Raw genomic sequence first — 16,960 nt, forward strand, 5'->3', positions numbered from 1 at the left:
CTTCATTTTTGTGCCGACTTTGCAGATTGCGCATGTCATGCAACATGCCATTCATTGTTTGCCATGGCTAATTTTGTCCCCAAATAATATGCAACTACAGAGAAAGTGTCTCTAGTTGTTCAGATGAAGTTTTCATGTCATTAGTAGGTATTGATGGCAACACCTAAATGAATGGCAATCTGGCACTTGAATTTGTTTTTCTGAGTGATACTCTTAAATGTGATCATCCATTTTCTTTGCGCTGTCCTTGAGGATTTACACTTGAGGCATGTAAAAAAACTCACTTGTTACTTTATAAGCAATTTATTATTTAGCATGATGAAAACAGTGATATTTAATTCACATTTTACAATTCAGTCATGCATAATTAGCTCCTGAACTGAATTGACGGATCCTTGATGGATCATTTATTTCTGTCTAAACAATAAGTCAGCAACCATGGCAAGATGAATAAATTAATGTAATTAGACACTCCTTAAATGTCATGAGCACAAGTTAGTGTAGTTAGCAGAGGGTTTGCTGGGCAGTGCTCGGTGTCCTCCAGCTCACCATGGCCTTTCAAAGCTCAAAGAATGACCCTGAGATGACTCGCTCAGAAGAATGACATTTATCACGAAGAACGAAGCGCTTCAAAGCTTCTTTGATAAACCATTGATGTGTGTTATTGTTGTGGTACAATTGCAGCAAAGCAAATACCCACGCAGAGGGGCGGAAGGAGCCTCAGCGTGTGGACGTTTACTTCAGACGGCAATGTGTGATTCATCCGCCGCTTGATATGGGTTGTGATTCGGATGTATTTGGGGAAGGAGGGTTTGATCTTATCAAGGCACCTCTGCTGGGAGTGCTGCTTAGTTTCAAGTCTAAAGTGCCTCTCTTTTTCTTAAAAAGAGTTACTGTAAGTTAAGTTCTTAGTAACTGAGCAGTGAAAAGTTATAAGGTTTTCTGATGCATCCTCAAGTGAATTTGAGAAAAAAGAACAGACAGAGAACACATTTGGTGTTTTTTCGTTGCTGAGAGTTGCACTTGAACGGTAAGAAAAGGTGGCCCTGAATGTGAGAAAGAGACTGCGTGTCGAGTCTGATAAGAGACGGACCCTTTCCAGCAATACAGTCAACGGTAAATGTCACCAAGCACCTTGAGTGTGTGCCAGCCTGTGAGTTACACCTTTACAAAGCAGTGAAAAAAAGCAGCTTTTTCTGCTCGAATAATCTGCACATTTACACGTTTAACATCTCATTAGTTTTTCCTTGTTTATTTTGCAGGAGCTTTGGCTCTGGCCTTATTTTTAGTTTTTGTGCACATTGCAGAGCCAGTTTCTGCCTCAATACTGTCAAGCATTTATACACACACACACATTATTTATGCTCCGAGTACTTTTGATGTGAGTGTGCTTTTAAATGAATGTGTATTTGTGTGTATCTTGTGTGCAGTGGTCTGTAAAGTGTTCTGTAAACTATTCCAAAACCTCAGGGACTTTTGCCCGTACAATGGGACTCTTAATGCATATGTGTGACTGCTCCACTGAGCTGTAACCACCCAGTTAGCAACACTGTTCATTGCCTGAATCACACAGGTTCTTTAAAGTTTGTACCACACTTCACACAACACCCTGCATTTGAACACACAGTCAGACTGAAAGCCAAAGCTTGAACCCAACTCTGAATGGTAGTGTATTTATACTTTTTTTTTTGGAACTGATGGTTACACCAGAATTTTTGAGTTGTTTGATTAACATTTTATTGAAAATGGTGTTAAAGATCTTCCAAACCTAATGAAACTAATGAGTACATTTTTTAAGAATATGCCACACGTGGTGTAAACTAAAACTAAACTATTTTATTTATATACATTTATTTGTATGTATCTATTTAAATATTTTACTTTATTTTAAACCCACTGGCTGCCATTCTTTCATATTTTTTCTGTCAGTGATATAAACCAGCTTCAAAAACATTTTTTGAGCATAACATCCATTCCCAGAACTCCAAGTGTGCTCCCTTTCAAATCCACTACCCCAGTGCTTTGTCCAATACTCACCCATGGCCTAATTACAGTGTCAATCTCTTGGATGGCTGTTTCTGAGAATGTTTGTTTTGCCATTCTCATGTCAGAGGCAGCATCCCTTGCTTGAGATCTGGATACAGGTTGCTAGGAGACAGGTGTTGCAGTCCTGATGCGGGAGGTTGGGGTTCTGCACGGGGCACAGCGGCTGCATCTGACTGCCATAAGGCCACTGTGACTAATGTGGACTAATTGGTGTAAGATGATGAAAGAAGCAGATGAAAGAAGGAGAGATAAATGATAGATGTCTAAAGGCTAAGTGAAGTATTCTGCCCCCCACCTTCCTCATTGCACACGTGAGCTGAGTGCAATGCTCCCTCTAAGCTGCACGCGTGCGCGCCTGCGCGGCCGCAACCTTCTGATGTCTCAAACGCGCAGAAAGAATAAAAAACGCACAGAGGACAGACGCAAAATGTGTGGGGAAATCCACAAAAACAAGTAAAACACAGATATTTCTGTATTGTGCTAGTGTGAAGCTCTGAATGGGGTATTTATTCTGTTCTTGTATTCAAATTAAGCGCGGTCCGCTGCTGCGCACGTGCTGCGGAATCGATAAAGAAGCAGCTGTATCAGTACTCTTATCGACAAGTAGTATGTGACGATACATTGTTGTATCGATGTATCGAACACAGCCCTAGTCATGCTCCCTGAAGCCATGTCGTGTTCTGTTCCCAAGCCTTGTTCTGCCAAGTCAAGTTGACTGGTCCTGTTAATCACACTGTAGACCCTTCTCTTACACCTTAACCTACCCTTTAACCTTGAAAGACCCATACTACCAAACATGTCTGTCCCTATATCCTTATCCCATATCCCACCTCATGCATTCACGTGTTTCAAGTCAGTAAAGATTTGTGGAATAATTGAGATACATTTAGAATCGTTTCATAATAGTGATTCTTTGAATTGTAAGAAGCCTAAAGATTATCATCCCTACTGTTGAATTATGTTCATTAAGGATGGTGAATTTATAAAGTATTTAGTCAGTTTTGATTTCCCGTTGATTGTAAATCATCTATTTAGTTGCAGAGCGATGTGTGCCGGAAGTGTAATGACTCACCATTCCAGCTCCTGCCAATGAAACAGTGATTTGTTTATGAAACAGGTCAAGACTCTGTCAGGTCTATGGTAACACGCTGTATGTCAGTCAGAATGAGTCATCATGTGTCCATTTACCACTGCTCTCTGTCAGCAGGGACTTTTAGTGCCTATTTTATATTTGTCCTCACCACACACACACACGCACCCTGGGAGCCTTGTGGCACGCTCCTCTGCCCATACTGGCACGCAAACAAACACAACAATCAGTCACACACCTACACACCCCGAGATCTTGGAGATTCTGTCTTTTGGAGATAATATGTTCACCAGCCAATCTCTAACTTGCAGCCCTGCGCCGTCTGCCTTACTGACACACTCCAGCGTACATGCCCGAAGCTGATTAAAATGACACTTTTCATTTTTTACTTTTACTTTTATATTTACTTTCCCCTATATTCTGTGTTTGTCTGACATCTGCTTAATATTAAAGCAACTGAGTGACAGGGGAGCGAAATAGTTTGATTAGAGCTTCGCGTGCAGATCGCAGGACAGAGATTGTGGGATCCCCATCGTTACTCTATACCTGTGATAAAAAATGCTGTCAGTCAAAGCATCAGGCTTTCTGCTCGGGCATAGGACTGAGAGAGGGAGAAGAGGTGTGTGTGTGTGTGTGTGTGTGTGTGTGTGTGTGTGTGTGTGTGTGTGTGTGTGTGTGTGTGTGTGTGTGTGTGTGTGTGTGTGTGTGTGTCTTAATACCGTGGGGAGTGATTGTTGTGCTTTGAGTATTTGACAAGCTGAGTGGAATAGATTGGATCCATCTCGTCATGCCCATGCAGGAGGTTCGGGGAAAGTGTGTGTGTGTGTGTGTGTGTGTGTGTGTGTGTGTGTGTGTGTGTGTGTGTGTGTTAAACTCATAGACCTTGCATGCCTGAAGCAACATCCATGATTTTTTATTTTTTTTTATTTTTTGAGCGCATATGTGTGTGTGTGTGTGTGTGTGTGTGTGTGTGGCATTATAGGACGTTTTATCTGGGGATTGCAAGTTTTCCCAGGGTACTATGAGAGTTTTTTGGTCAACAGTCAAGACTGAGTGAGCTGATGTAATCAGATGGAGCTGGTCCTCGGGGTGTGGCGGTTCACTGTAGCCTTTCATTTATATTCATAGCAGCAGGACTTGTGCACCTCAAATCAAAACACACATCAAAGCCACACACACACTCGAAGGAGATCAGCAGCAATGAAAACAACGTTTCACCTTCAGGGAAGAGGCTGATTTTGTGTGTGTGTGTGTGTGCTTTTGAAGTTAATATACAAAGGCCGTTGTGTTTTTGCTTTTGCATTCCTCTTTCTTGGTCAGTCAGAGAGTGTAATTCTTGGTCACACTTTAGTTTAGGGTCTAATTCTCACTGTTAACTAACTATTAACGATGGCTTTTGCCTCAATAAACTGATAATTACTACTTTTTAATAGTTAGTAAGGTAGTTGTTAAGTTTAGGTATTAGGGTAGGATTAAGGGATGTAGAATATTTGACCCGTGCTGGCAAAATGAGTCGCAATGAGAACATTTTCACAAATTAGTTATTTTCACATACTCTATTAAAAAAACCTTCCAAATTATGTATGATTTACTGGAATCAGACAAAAGAAATACTGAGCTACACCTATTTGAAGTCGATACAGTCAGCAAAGTCAATTTAGAGGAAAAATCAATATAAAGTTTTCTAAAGGATCCGAAACAAAATCACCTAGCTACCATACCTTAAAATCCCTGGTAATAACACCAGATTTGGAACACACCAAGTCAAAACCAAATATTTACAGGAAAAATATTTATTCGACTTTTATTTCCCATGATACCACAATTGTTTGATTAACATTAATGAGACAGACAGCCTATATATTAAGACCTACTGTACCGCACAGATAAAATATAATGTTACACATCAGATGTTTTTCCCCGACAGTTAACCAAACATTCACTTAAGACATAACAGACAATATTTGCGTGAATACTCACCAAGACAGATATTTAGAAATTCTGTAAATCTGTGTAGGCTATACGTACATATCGGTATCGCGCGCTGTCTGAGGTGTCTTTGTGCGTACGCTTCGGATCTGTCAGTCAGTGCGCATAAGATCGTTTTGTTTACATCAGCATGAATTTGAAAATCACATTTCATTGTTTCAGAATCATGCCATCGAGAATTCGCCATGGAATGCTGCGCTTTAAAATGATACCAAACTTGTGCTGAGGGGAAGCACGAGAAGCTAGCAGAGAAAAACAGCATTTTTCATGGACAAAGGAAAGGTACTCCTCTCAGAAAACGTACAGATAAAGATACTTTTAGATGTTTAATTGCTATTTGGAACACTGGGGTCACTAGTGTACTATAAGTATCATATAATGTAAATATCCCTGCAATATAATAATATTAATGAATATTAGAGTTTTATATATTACACATTTTTTATTTTATATAATATTTATGCTGTAATTTCTTTACGTTCATGCCACATTATTTCGGTTGAACCCCAGAGTCTTTATTCTTTTTACGAAACAAACCACTTTTGTGGAGCTTTTACAAACTGAAAGCTGCTCTAAAGACTCTGAAAGCTGTATCATTAGCTCCATGAATGTTTGTAGTGTGTAGTATACAACAGGCAGGACAGAGTGCTGCTCTTTTACTTTGAAGCACATAGTGCATGCAGACTATAGATTTATTTAATTAAATCACCGCCTTTTGCAGTATAATAATCGCAATAGCCTGCAGTGTGATTTTGATTGTATGTAGATTTATTGTGCAGCCCTTGTGTTGGCATTAAACAATCTTCTGTAACATCAGGTGAAGATTGCTGTGAAGTGAGGATGAGTTGCGTCAGGTTGATTTAGGTACATCAGTGTGTGTGTGCGTGTGTGTGTGTTTGTGTGTGTGTGTGTGTCTGTGTTCCATGGGGACATACTGCATGAATGTTTTCATTCACACAGCTCATTCTGGAAGCAACTCTTCCCAGACAAAGAGGGAAGTTGGAACGATGAAGCTTTGGAGCTCCAGGAATAGGACTCCTACCCTCTGGTGAGCTTCCGTCTCACTGGGTTCACTGGACATCTAGCTGTCTTCTGGTCCCCCCAGCCTTTGTAGCTGGACTTCAAAGTGGCTTCAGATTGTGCGATTTATTTGCTTTTTGCTGGAGTGGTACTCATAGGGAGCAGCCTGTTTCATCCATACATATCCCTCGTGGGTATAAATACAACACAAGGCTTAATAAATAATGAAACGGTGGGCAAATATCAGTAGTATTTTATATGAAGCATTTGGCAATGAGCCGTGTTTCAAAGGGTGGCAATAGAATAGCTAGTAGAACTGGGTTTGCTGGCTATGTAAAGTAGTCGTGTGTATGTTTTTGATTTTCTGAAACATTGGTGCACCACAAATCCTGGGGCCTCCCTGCAAACCATGAGATGGGGCTCCGCCTACACACTGTGACATCACGCACAAGCGTTTCTTATTGTGGGTGCAACAGAATAGAGACAGACAGTTATGGTCTTTTCCGGCATTTTTAATTTTTCGTTTAATAAAATTTTTAATACGAGTCTATTTCTTTCATTTTTATCCTCTGCTGTGTGTGACAGTTACTTTTTAAATGTCCTGCACATTCATCCTCCTCTGATACTCTGGTGCTCAAGGTGAAAGCATGTGCTGTCAACTTTGATCATTTGAGGATGCATCGATTTTTTTTCTTGTGGCTGTAAGCCTGAAGAGTAAGATGAAATGATTTGTACAATTTTATTTTTTAAGCCTCTCCCTAAGTCTATTTACATCTATTTACATTCTGTGTGTAACAACAACAAAAATATGGGGAAATACGGGAACATGATTTAATGACAGAATATGCTAATCAATGACTAGAAGATATTTAACTCCACATCAGCTACATAAATTCATCAACTAACCATTCAGAAATGCTTGCATTCTACATGTTGTCACTTCTTCTTCAGTCTCTCCATCTTTGTCCGACTCTGAACATAAAAGGCAGAGCAGTTTCTGACATTTTAGTGCTTGTCTGTGAGAGGTAATTGGAGCTGCGAACACACACACACACACACACACACACACACACACACACACACATACACACACACACACACACACACATACATACACACACACACACACACACTCACACACGCACAAGCTCTTGAAGCTCCGCCCTCTGTCCCGGGAGCAGCAGCTCATTTGCATTTAAAGGGACACACACAAAATGATGCGTTTTTGCTCACCCTCAAAAAGGGACAATTTTAACATGCTATAAACATTATTTTGAACTAAAACTTCACATACACACTCTGGGGATATCAGAGACTTATTTTACATCTTGTAAAAAGGGGCATTATACCACCCCTTTAACATCATAACGCAGCGTTGAGTTCCTCTCGAAAGGGAACTTTCTTTCCCTCACATTAGAGAAAGGCAACTGACAGATAGCTGCTCCTTGATCATGTTAATTTGTGTGTGTCTTCTGTTTGTTATGCACCTGATCAATAATCAGCATTTAAGCACATGATATATTGTCTCCCTTGATTTGGATTCTGTGTAAATACTTTTAGCCTCCGTGTACCCTCTTAGCATTTTATTCTATGCAGAGCAAAATCGTAATACAGCAATACACTCAAACGTTCACACATACCGTCAAGCCTCCAGAGACTATCCGCAGGCACCTTAACAGCACATCGACCACGTATAGTTGTTTCATAAAGCTGACACCACTATCTGTTTAGTGTCATCCTCAATTTCCAAGCATCTCTCATGCTGTCAAAGGTAAGTCAGCTCTTTTCTCCAGTTATTCTGCAAGCGTGAGCTCATGAAGGAGATCAGCTGACTTACCTGTGACTTGGTTTTCAGGGCCGTGCCTAAGGGCAGTGCTTCTCATGGATTAGATCATACTGTAGCTATCACATCAGCAGAACCTTCATATACTGTACACATCTATCAGAGGCCCCTTATGGACCACCAGTGGTTTTGAACAACTCAGACATCTTGTCAAAATGAAGTTCATTCAGAGTAGAAATGTCAAAATACATGTACTTTATATGTATGTACCAAGTAAAATAATGTGAGAATATCTCTGATAACTGATACTGTCTTTCTGCAGTATCGTTAGTGCAGAGCACTTAGTTTGCCTGACCAACAGATCTCAAAAACAATATCCATTATTCACACTATGATTGTGATACTCTTATTGTGATGTTATAACATACTATTATTTTTAATTTTACTAAATGTTTAAACATTTGATATATATTTTAATATACACCACCTTTTTAAAAGTTTGTGGCCAGCACATTTTAAAAAAAATGTTTTTGAAAGAAGTCTCTTCTGTTTACCAAGGCAAATATATGCAGAATTGGGTTGATTAACCAAATCATATTTAACTGTAATATTGTGATTATTATTACAATTTGAAATAAAAGTTTTTCATTTTAATATATTTTAAAATGTAATTTATTCCCGTTATGGCAAAGCATCGTTACTCCAGTCTTCAGTGTCACATGATTCTTCAGAAATCATTCTAATATTCTGATTTGATGCTCAAGAAACATTTATTATTATTATCAATGTTGTAAACCGTTGTGCTGCTAATTATGTTTTGTGGAAATCGTGATACTTTTTTTTTGCAGGATTTTTTTTTATGAATAGAAATCAAAAACAGCATTAATTTGAAGTAGAAATATTTTGTAACATTATAAATGTCTTTAATGGAGCCTTAATTAATGAAAATAATAATTACTGACCCCAAACTTTTAAACAGTAATGCATTTTAATATCATTTTAGTTATGGGGCATAATATGAAAATAATTATTAGATTTTCATCATTTTTATGTTGGTGAACCTAATGTAAACCCAGATAGTTATGTCAGTAAAATGATTTTAATAAGCCAAGATAAAAAATATGTTTTTTGTCAAATATCGGATTCGACATTCTAGTGTAAATCCATTTCGATCATAGAACAGTAATGCATTTTTTAGGGCTTTCTTCTGACCCTAAACTGAATATGTGATTCGTATAAGCATTAGCTCAAAAATGCATTACTGTTCTATGATCGGAATGGATTGCTAAAGAAAGAGTTCCACTTTTGCAATGTTGCTGTCAGCACCAACTCAACTGGTACAGCTCAGTGAAATAAGCTTTGCAGCTTAGATTTCATTTTCTCAGTGTGCTTTTAAGTCCGAGAAGAAATCCAGACTGAAGATGCAGACTTACTCAGGCAAGACAGGGAAATACTTTTGTCATCTGTATCCCAATCTGTTCTCTCACTCTTTCTCTTTCTTCCTGTTTCTTTCTCCATGCTTTAGGTAGGTAATATTATTCATCACTTTGAAGAGGTGAATTATACATAGAGATTACATAAAGATAGGGGCAGCATCTCATGAATTTCACATCTAACACATTTTCTCTTAATAATTAATGCTTATTGCACAGACCAAAAATGTTTGTTGAAGATCTCCAAATTTGATTAGCAAAAAAAAAAAAAAGTGCAAAGTGACGCTAATGCTAATGCTGCCAGACATGAGGCCAGTGTTCGGCCCTTACCTGACCCTTAACCATGCCCACATTCTTCCACAGAGGATATGAAATAACAAGGTACTTCTTGTGCTGTCCGTTTTATTCTCTAGATGGATGCTGAATGAACTTGCTGTATGTAATTTGATGTTACAATTATTTTAATTATATTTGTTTATTCCACTGTTACTGTGTTTACTGTTGTTACTGTTAATTGGCTATCCTCTGTTGACAAATACATTTGCAGCAAATGAAAATAAAAATGCTGTTGAAATGGCTGAACATTTCAGTTAATGAGGCATTGACATACTTTCTATAAATTCACATGGATTGTTAATTACTTTTGAAGCTAATTGATCAAAGATTTGAAGAGGTTGCCCGTACAACTGATAAGGCTTCTGTCCTTATCCAGCTGTGGTGAAAATTTCCATTTATTTTTTAAAACTTTGTATTAAAACATGCTTTAATCTCAATATGTTGACCACACTTGCTACATTAGAAGATAAAGTGATGCTAAAATGTTTTTCGGTGATATTTAAAGGTTGAGTGATTTTCTTTTTCCCTTTTGTGATTGAATTCAAGAATGTTTACATAAACGTGAAGAGAGCAATCCATTAGCCTTTCAATTCAAATCAATGGCTCACCAGTGCTTGCTGCCCTGTAGGTATACTCTGCAACCTGGACACTGGCATATTGCTTTAAGAAAACTCCAGAAGCTGATAACTCTCTATTATAAGGGGGAAATATACATCTATTTCAGATGAAAGCCATTTCTGCCTTTTTATATTATTTATACAAAAAAAAAAAACAAGAAATTAATTATATTCATTTAATGAAATTAAATATATAATAAATTAAATATTTGTTTTTGTGTGGCAAAATCAGCTTTCAACCAATAGCTTGCAGAGGAATAAAACATTAGCCTATGTTAAGAATTTCTCCACAGCACAAGATGTTTCAGGTCATAACAGAGCATCTCTGTCAGCGAGCACTGCGATGAAATGGACAAAAAGAAAGCAGGAGGGATGGAGGATACAAGAAAGGTGAAAAGAACAATGAAGGAGCGAGAGATATTGCTGATTAGAGGACAGAGAGATACGATGAGGAATAGTGCATGTGGGACAATGACTAGATGGCATCAGAGCATCTGACAGCCTGAAGGAGTCAGCTTTTTCTTTTAACCCCTCTACACAAGAGTGATAACACACCCTCAAATGTACAGTCAGGAGGTACCAAAAGACTGAGTTGGCATTGATTTTGCGTGGATGAGATTGAGGGAGGGATAGAAGAACTAGGGGGTGGAGGTGAGGTGTTACGGTTGATACTGCAAACGTCAGCATTTTCCCGCAATATTTTATGTCCGCGCGTGTGTTTGTATGACTGCACTTGTTTTTCCTTGGGGCACCTCATTTGTAATTTTCACCAGCACATCACAAAAACTAACTTTGTCTGATCATTATCATATTTCTTAAACAGACTTGACAGATTTGAATATTGCATATTGAGTGATCTCCATTGGAGCTAATCAGTCTCTACAAACTCTTGGAAGTGCTGAAGCACTGAAGCACTGATTATAGTACATATGGGGTGCGGAGAGAAGCAGGCATCTAGCCAAAATCTTCTCTAGCACACACACACGCACACAAGAATGTGTAGAGAATATTTGGCATCTGTCACCAACTTTAAACTGGCTTCAGTTTTTTTTTTTTCCCAAGACAATTTTCTTGTCCTCTCACAACCTTGCTTTGCAGTTTCAAGATAAGTGTCATTTCCTTTCTGAAATCGTATTGTGTTGCATTTAATGTTTTGTTTTTCTCATTTGCCACCCGCTTCTATGTGACATATTCATATCTTTGGAGAATTTAGGATTCCTGTATTGGTTTGGATTAAACCTGGTCCAACAAAACCTGTCTGGGCACAGAGCCCAAACAAAGCACAGACTGCAGTCAAAGTGTCATTTTCTATAATGAGTGTATTTGTATGCTAAAGTCACCTCTGTCAGCAAGAGTTATAGTTGTTGTGTGTCGCATGCTCTCAGCTGTCAGGACGTGGCATACATAATGTAGTTGGACGGTGTAATGTAGTGTCATGTTTTATTTTTTAATTCTCTCTTTCTCTCCCTTATAGCTCTTAATCTGCTTGGCTTGAATTGGCGGCTGAAGCCCACAGAAGGGCATCTAGTGAACACTGGCCTCAGCATGAGTATTCCTGGCATTGGCGATGTGGCAACAGTGCCCTCCGGAGGCAGAGGTAAAAGCAAAACACGACCCTGAACTCCTGAAACATGACCATGTGAAATCCAAATCACCTGATGACATTAAATGCAAACCCCCTGATAACATGAAATCCAAACTGCTCTCTGTTTACACGTCAATCGTTTTATATTGCACAATTCATGAGCATTCATGTTGTTCCAGTGCGGTAAAAAAAGCTAGTCATAATTCTGTAATTCTGTAAAAAGTACTTGTAATAACATAATTACAGTGTAACCATTAGTGATGCGTGGATCGGAGTTATATCCGCGGACACTGCGAATAATCCAGTGCAAATAATGTTGGGCGGGTCTGGTAACAAAAAAAATAACATTCCAAAAATTGCGGGTGGGACTCGCGGGTGGATGAGAGATAAATCATTAATGTGTGTTGATTTTAATAAAGGCTCGGAACTGTCATTTCACGGTAAAACGCAATGAATGTGAACAAGCTGTAACTTTTGTGTGTGCGTGATTGCTTTCAGAGCTGTGCGCTTTCATTGACTTAAGTGATTTAAATCTCACACAATCATATTTATGGCTTCTAACTTAATAAAACAAGCTGTGTTACTATGATGAATAATTACCTCAAAAGGTAGATCTCTATGTGTGATGTACTTTATCTGAATTGAATATATACACATCTCTCACTTTCGTGCACATACCAGCAATTACCCCTCCGTGTGCCATATAGGTTTCTGACCCCTGGTTTAGGCTATGAGAGAAATTAAATTTTGCCAAGAAGAACTTTTGCATTGAATAAATGTTCATTTAAAAGCAGCCTTCAGTGCTTAACACTGAGATTTTGAATTATTGTAATGTGACGATCGGGTGCGCGTCAGGTGCGGATATTTAAATCAGAGAAAAAAGGTGCGGGTGGGTGACAGGTGGATGATTTGTTTTTAACAGCAGATTCGGGTGACGTTAGAGCTGGTCTGCGCATCTCTAAGCATGTTTTCGAGCATAATTTTCTAGCTGATTTTTTTCATTAATTGAAAAGTAACTTTTTGTTTGTAATGTAGTAACTATGTAATAGCATAATAAAACAATGTAATACAAGTAATCTTGGTTCACAAATCAAGCCCAATTCTATATATTTTTCTAGCTATTTTACTAATAGAAATAATAACAGTGTAATGAAATCAATTACATCATAAACCATTTTTTCATTAATTGAAATTGTTTTAATATGACCTAACAATAACTATTTAATAAAATATTCACAACAACATTATGGCGTAAGTGCAACCCTACATTTTTTCTAACTGAGTATTTTGTTTCACTAAGAAATATGCCATGTTATAATAGATTTTGTATTGTCTTCAACTGGTCCAACTCTTCTCAATGCTCCTCCTGCAGTTCTATATGTAATGCTAATGCAGTTATTACACATGTTAGTCTATGTCAGACTGAGGTTTTGTAAGAATAATCTGAGCCCAAACAGGGATTCTTCTTTACTGGTAATTGAAAGAGTAAATTAGTGTAAAATTACAGTCTTGTGTGCCTTTTTCTCACAGCGACCTTTGATAAACAGTGTTATTTAGATCTCAATGGACTTTAGTTAATGGTTCAAAGCTCTGGCTAACTAACTCTCAGTGGCTCAGACACAAAGAATCTTGCTGTCTGTTGTCAAATGATTGTCACATCAAATGATTTATCATTATCAGTGTCAACACGTTTAGATGATAACGACTGTCGCTGACCTTTAGAGAGTGCCGGTATTGACGTTCTTCACACACAGTACAGCTTCTTCTCCCTTTAGATAGCTCGAAAAGAGTGTTTCTTTATGGAAGAGGACAAATAGGTGCTAATACAGTTTCATTTGGGGAGTGTGTGTGTGCACAATCCTATTTGTTTTGGACTGTATAATGCACAACATAGGCTCATTGGAAAAACGTGCTTCTAGCTACATTTTTGAAAAAAAATCCCAAAATGTACCTATACATACAATTCACTACAGTGTCCAGCTGAAATAAACACTAGTGGAAGTAAAACACCAACAACTTTTATTTCCATTCACACAAATTATGATTAATGGCACAGATTATCGATTAATACATACTTTCTTTTGCATGGTTTCTTGACATGCAATAATGTTAAAACCTAAACAAATATATTTTACCGACTGCCTCACATAACCAAGACTGCGTTTCCCGATAACGTTGTCACTACGAAGACTCTTAAGGTATAACTTAACTAAAGGTATACCATTTCTAGGCGTGTTCCCTGAACCATACCTTAGGAAGCTGCTTAAGCTATACCTTCTTACGTCAGACGTTACCCGGCTCTGTCTGTGGCGATGGTGCTTTATCTGTTGATATCGATGGCTCGAGAATCAGTTATTCTCTCGTGCAGGGGCTGCTCCACTGCATTATGCGAGAAAGCGGTGTTCTTTATAAAAGAAGCACTTCAGAAATAGTTGCATTTATTAGGACACATGGGATATTATAAAAAAATAATCCAAACTATAATAGCCTAGCCTATATATTTTAAAATTGTATCATATATTGCTGCCATAATAACCATTTCAAATTTTTACGTGCTTTCTTCTCTTTCCCAATTTTGTTCGCTGAGGTGGAGCTGCGATGAAATATTGTTCTTGTAAATACTTTCCAGCATTTCAGTAATAAAAGTGTACATCTTACGTACGGTGCTCGGCAGTTATCAAAAAGGATTTAAACAGTGGATTTTGAATCTCTTCTTGTAAACTCAGAGATGTGGATTCAGACGGCAGTTAAATTACCACACGACCTGTTTGTCAAAAAACAGTAGGTACTAATTTGGCCAGGGATTTTTACACGGGTTGGGTGAGAAAAAACACTGACATTATGGATCCGGACGGCAATAAAATCACCGACTTACCCCTGTAAATGTTTCAAATACAGTACAAGCCCATGAGAAACAATTAGCGTCCGAATAGGACTTAACTGACAGTAGCCTATGCTTTCACTGGCCTTTGAAAGCGCTCCGCAGACGGCGCCGTCTTTTAGAACAACTATTCGCTGTATCGCTGCCATAGTTTGAGCAAACTCCCCACCACAATCATTCCCTTTAAATAGACTATTAAGCCTTTAATGGTTTGCCAGCTGATGTACCTTTTACATAATATAATTAAAAATCTAACAACAATCAGTGTAATGACAATTTTATTCTTTGCATGAAAACACTTGAATTCGCCTAATTGAACACTGTCTGTGTGCATTAAAACTTCAGAATTATATTCATATAGACCTGCAACAGTGACAAGGTAAAGCTTAGAGTGGTCCAGACCAACCTTTCGAACGTATGACTTACAGAAGGTATACTTATCCAAGAACGTTTCGGGAAACACATATTAACGATAAGGTACAGCTTAAGGTGTAACTTAAGAACGACGTAGCGTTAAGAAGGTTTCAGGAAACGCAGCCCAGCTCTACAGTATAGCTTTTCTGACATTGTACAAGTCTTGTGAAACATGAGTCACAACGCTCGATAAAAGAGCACAAACGCTTGTATAAGCAAGCTAAAATGCCATGGTTTACTCACATTTGCTTTTGTTAACACTATCAGTTATGTTTAGGGTAGGATTTAATGTAGATGGTACATTACTTTCAAATGTGATTGACCTTTTCAGAGAAAATTGAACATGCACCACTTACTGGACTTGCCACTATGAAAATGCAGCAGAACATGCAAGAAGCAACGCAATATCATTTTGCAGAAATGCCACAGGCACGTTTTTCTAATGAGCCTGGGTTGGTAATGGAAGGACTTCTGTCTGATACTGGATGAACATAATGTGGGAGGAAGGACATCAGGTGCAAAAAGCTTTAGAGTGCATTTGCTTTCTCTCCTGCTCTGTTTTTCTGAAGTGTTTTTTCCCCTTCACTTTGATGGAGAGCTTTCTGGAGAAGGGCTAGCTGTCCTACAGACACACAGACACATGTGTAATGGTGAGCTGTCAGTGGGGGAGAAGAAGCATGATGCTGGGCTCACACCGTTCTCCAGTTTTAATGTTGTTGTTATGAGGATATACATGTCAGGACCTCAGTGAATCTCTCAACACAAGCATCATGTGCCTTTTTGACTTTCTCATGAAAAGTGCTTCTGATAGCGTCACGGACTAGCAATTTTATGTATGCATATAGCATGAAAGCCAGACACAGAAAATACAGAAAGCAAGCAAAAGAGGTCAAGACTGAATAGAAAACATCGCTGAACAGGGGCGCGGGAAAATGTTTTAAGTTGGGGGTGCTGTTTTATTTTTTTTATTTTTTTTTTTGGGGGGGGTCTCCACATTTGGATAAGAACCCATATCGAGTCTATAAAACACGTCAAAACTCCCATGAAGCACAACAAGTGTACCTGTGAGAACACTTGTTTAACAGCGGGACATTTGACTGCACATCACATTTTTTACATTATTGATACTGCTTTCAATCTTAATGCAACGTCTACGAGACACACATTAAGCCTTTTGAGGAATCTTTGATCCTTTTAAGCTCATGATGATAGATTCTTCATTAACATTTTCTGCTTGAATCAACAATAGCAGGTCATTTGACTTGTAATGTGAAATCCATTTGAGTGAAACAGAATTTTCATTTGGAAAACATAGGCCATTACTTGATTTCATCCACTGGGAATTGAAGGCTTGAAAAGGGACGGACTTTTGCTTTTCTGTTCCAACCCCCTCCAAGGGCCATTTGGAATTCCTAAAGGCAAAAAGGTACTGATAATGATCAAGGCCTATAGGCCAAGATGTGTGTACATCAAGGGTCTTCTAATTGTCACACATTTAGGATGGTGGGGGAAGTTGCAATCTACTCATTGGTCAGTTTGAATGTCTCACATTTGGGTTTCAGTCACATGGTCAAGGAAGGGATGAAAGAAGGTTGTAACTGTTGCTCGCGGGCTTCTTTGTCTCCTCTTGGGAGCTTTGCTCTTCATCTCTACCTGAGCTCTGCCTTCCATCTCTCTTTCTCTCTACACTTTCTCGCTCTCTCTTGCTCACTCTCTCTCTTTTTCTTAGGTAACATTCTACATACATTCTGGGTACAATTAACTGT

General features: G+C 38.4%; 1 protein-coding gene across 6 annotated transcripts in view; it reads left to right on the forward strand.

Moving 5' to 3' along the window:
- Positions 1 to 16,960, forward strand: part of tenm2b (teneurin transmembrane protein 2b) — a 253,318-nt gene that overhangs the window by 198,888 nt on the left and 37,470 nt on the right. For all 6 annotated transcript variants that reach the window (XM_079898743.1, XM_079898744.1, XM_079898745.1 and 3 more), the window contains one exon: positions 11,789 to 11,911. In XM_079898743.1, the coding sequence (XP_079754869.1) occupies positions 11,789 to 11,911 (123 nt within the window). The remainder of the gene's footprint in view (positions 1 to 11,788; positions 11,912 to 16,960) is intronic.

The sequence above is a fragment of the Squalius cephalus genome (assembly GCF_949319135.1).
Source record: "Squalius cephalus genome assembly, chromosome: 17".
Taxonomy (NCBI): Eukaryota; Metazoa; Chordata; class Actinopteri; order Cypriniformes; family Leuciscidae; genus Squalius; species Squalius cephalus.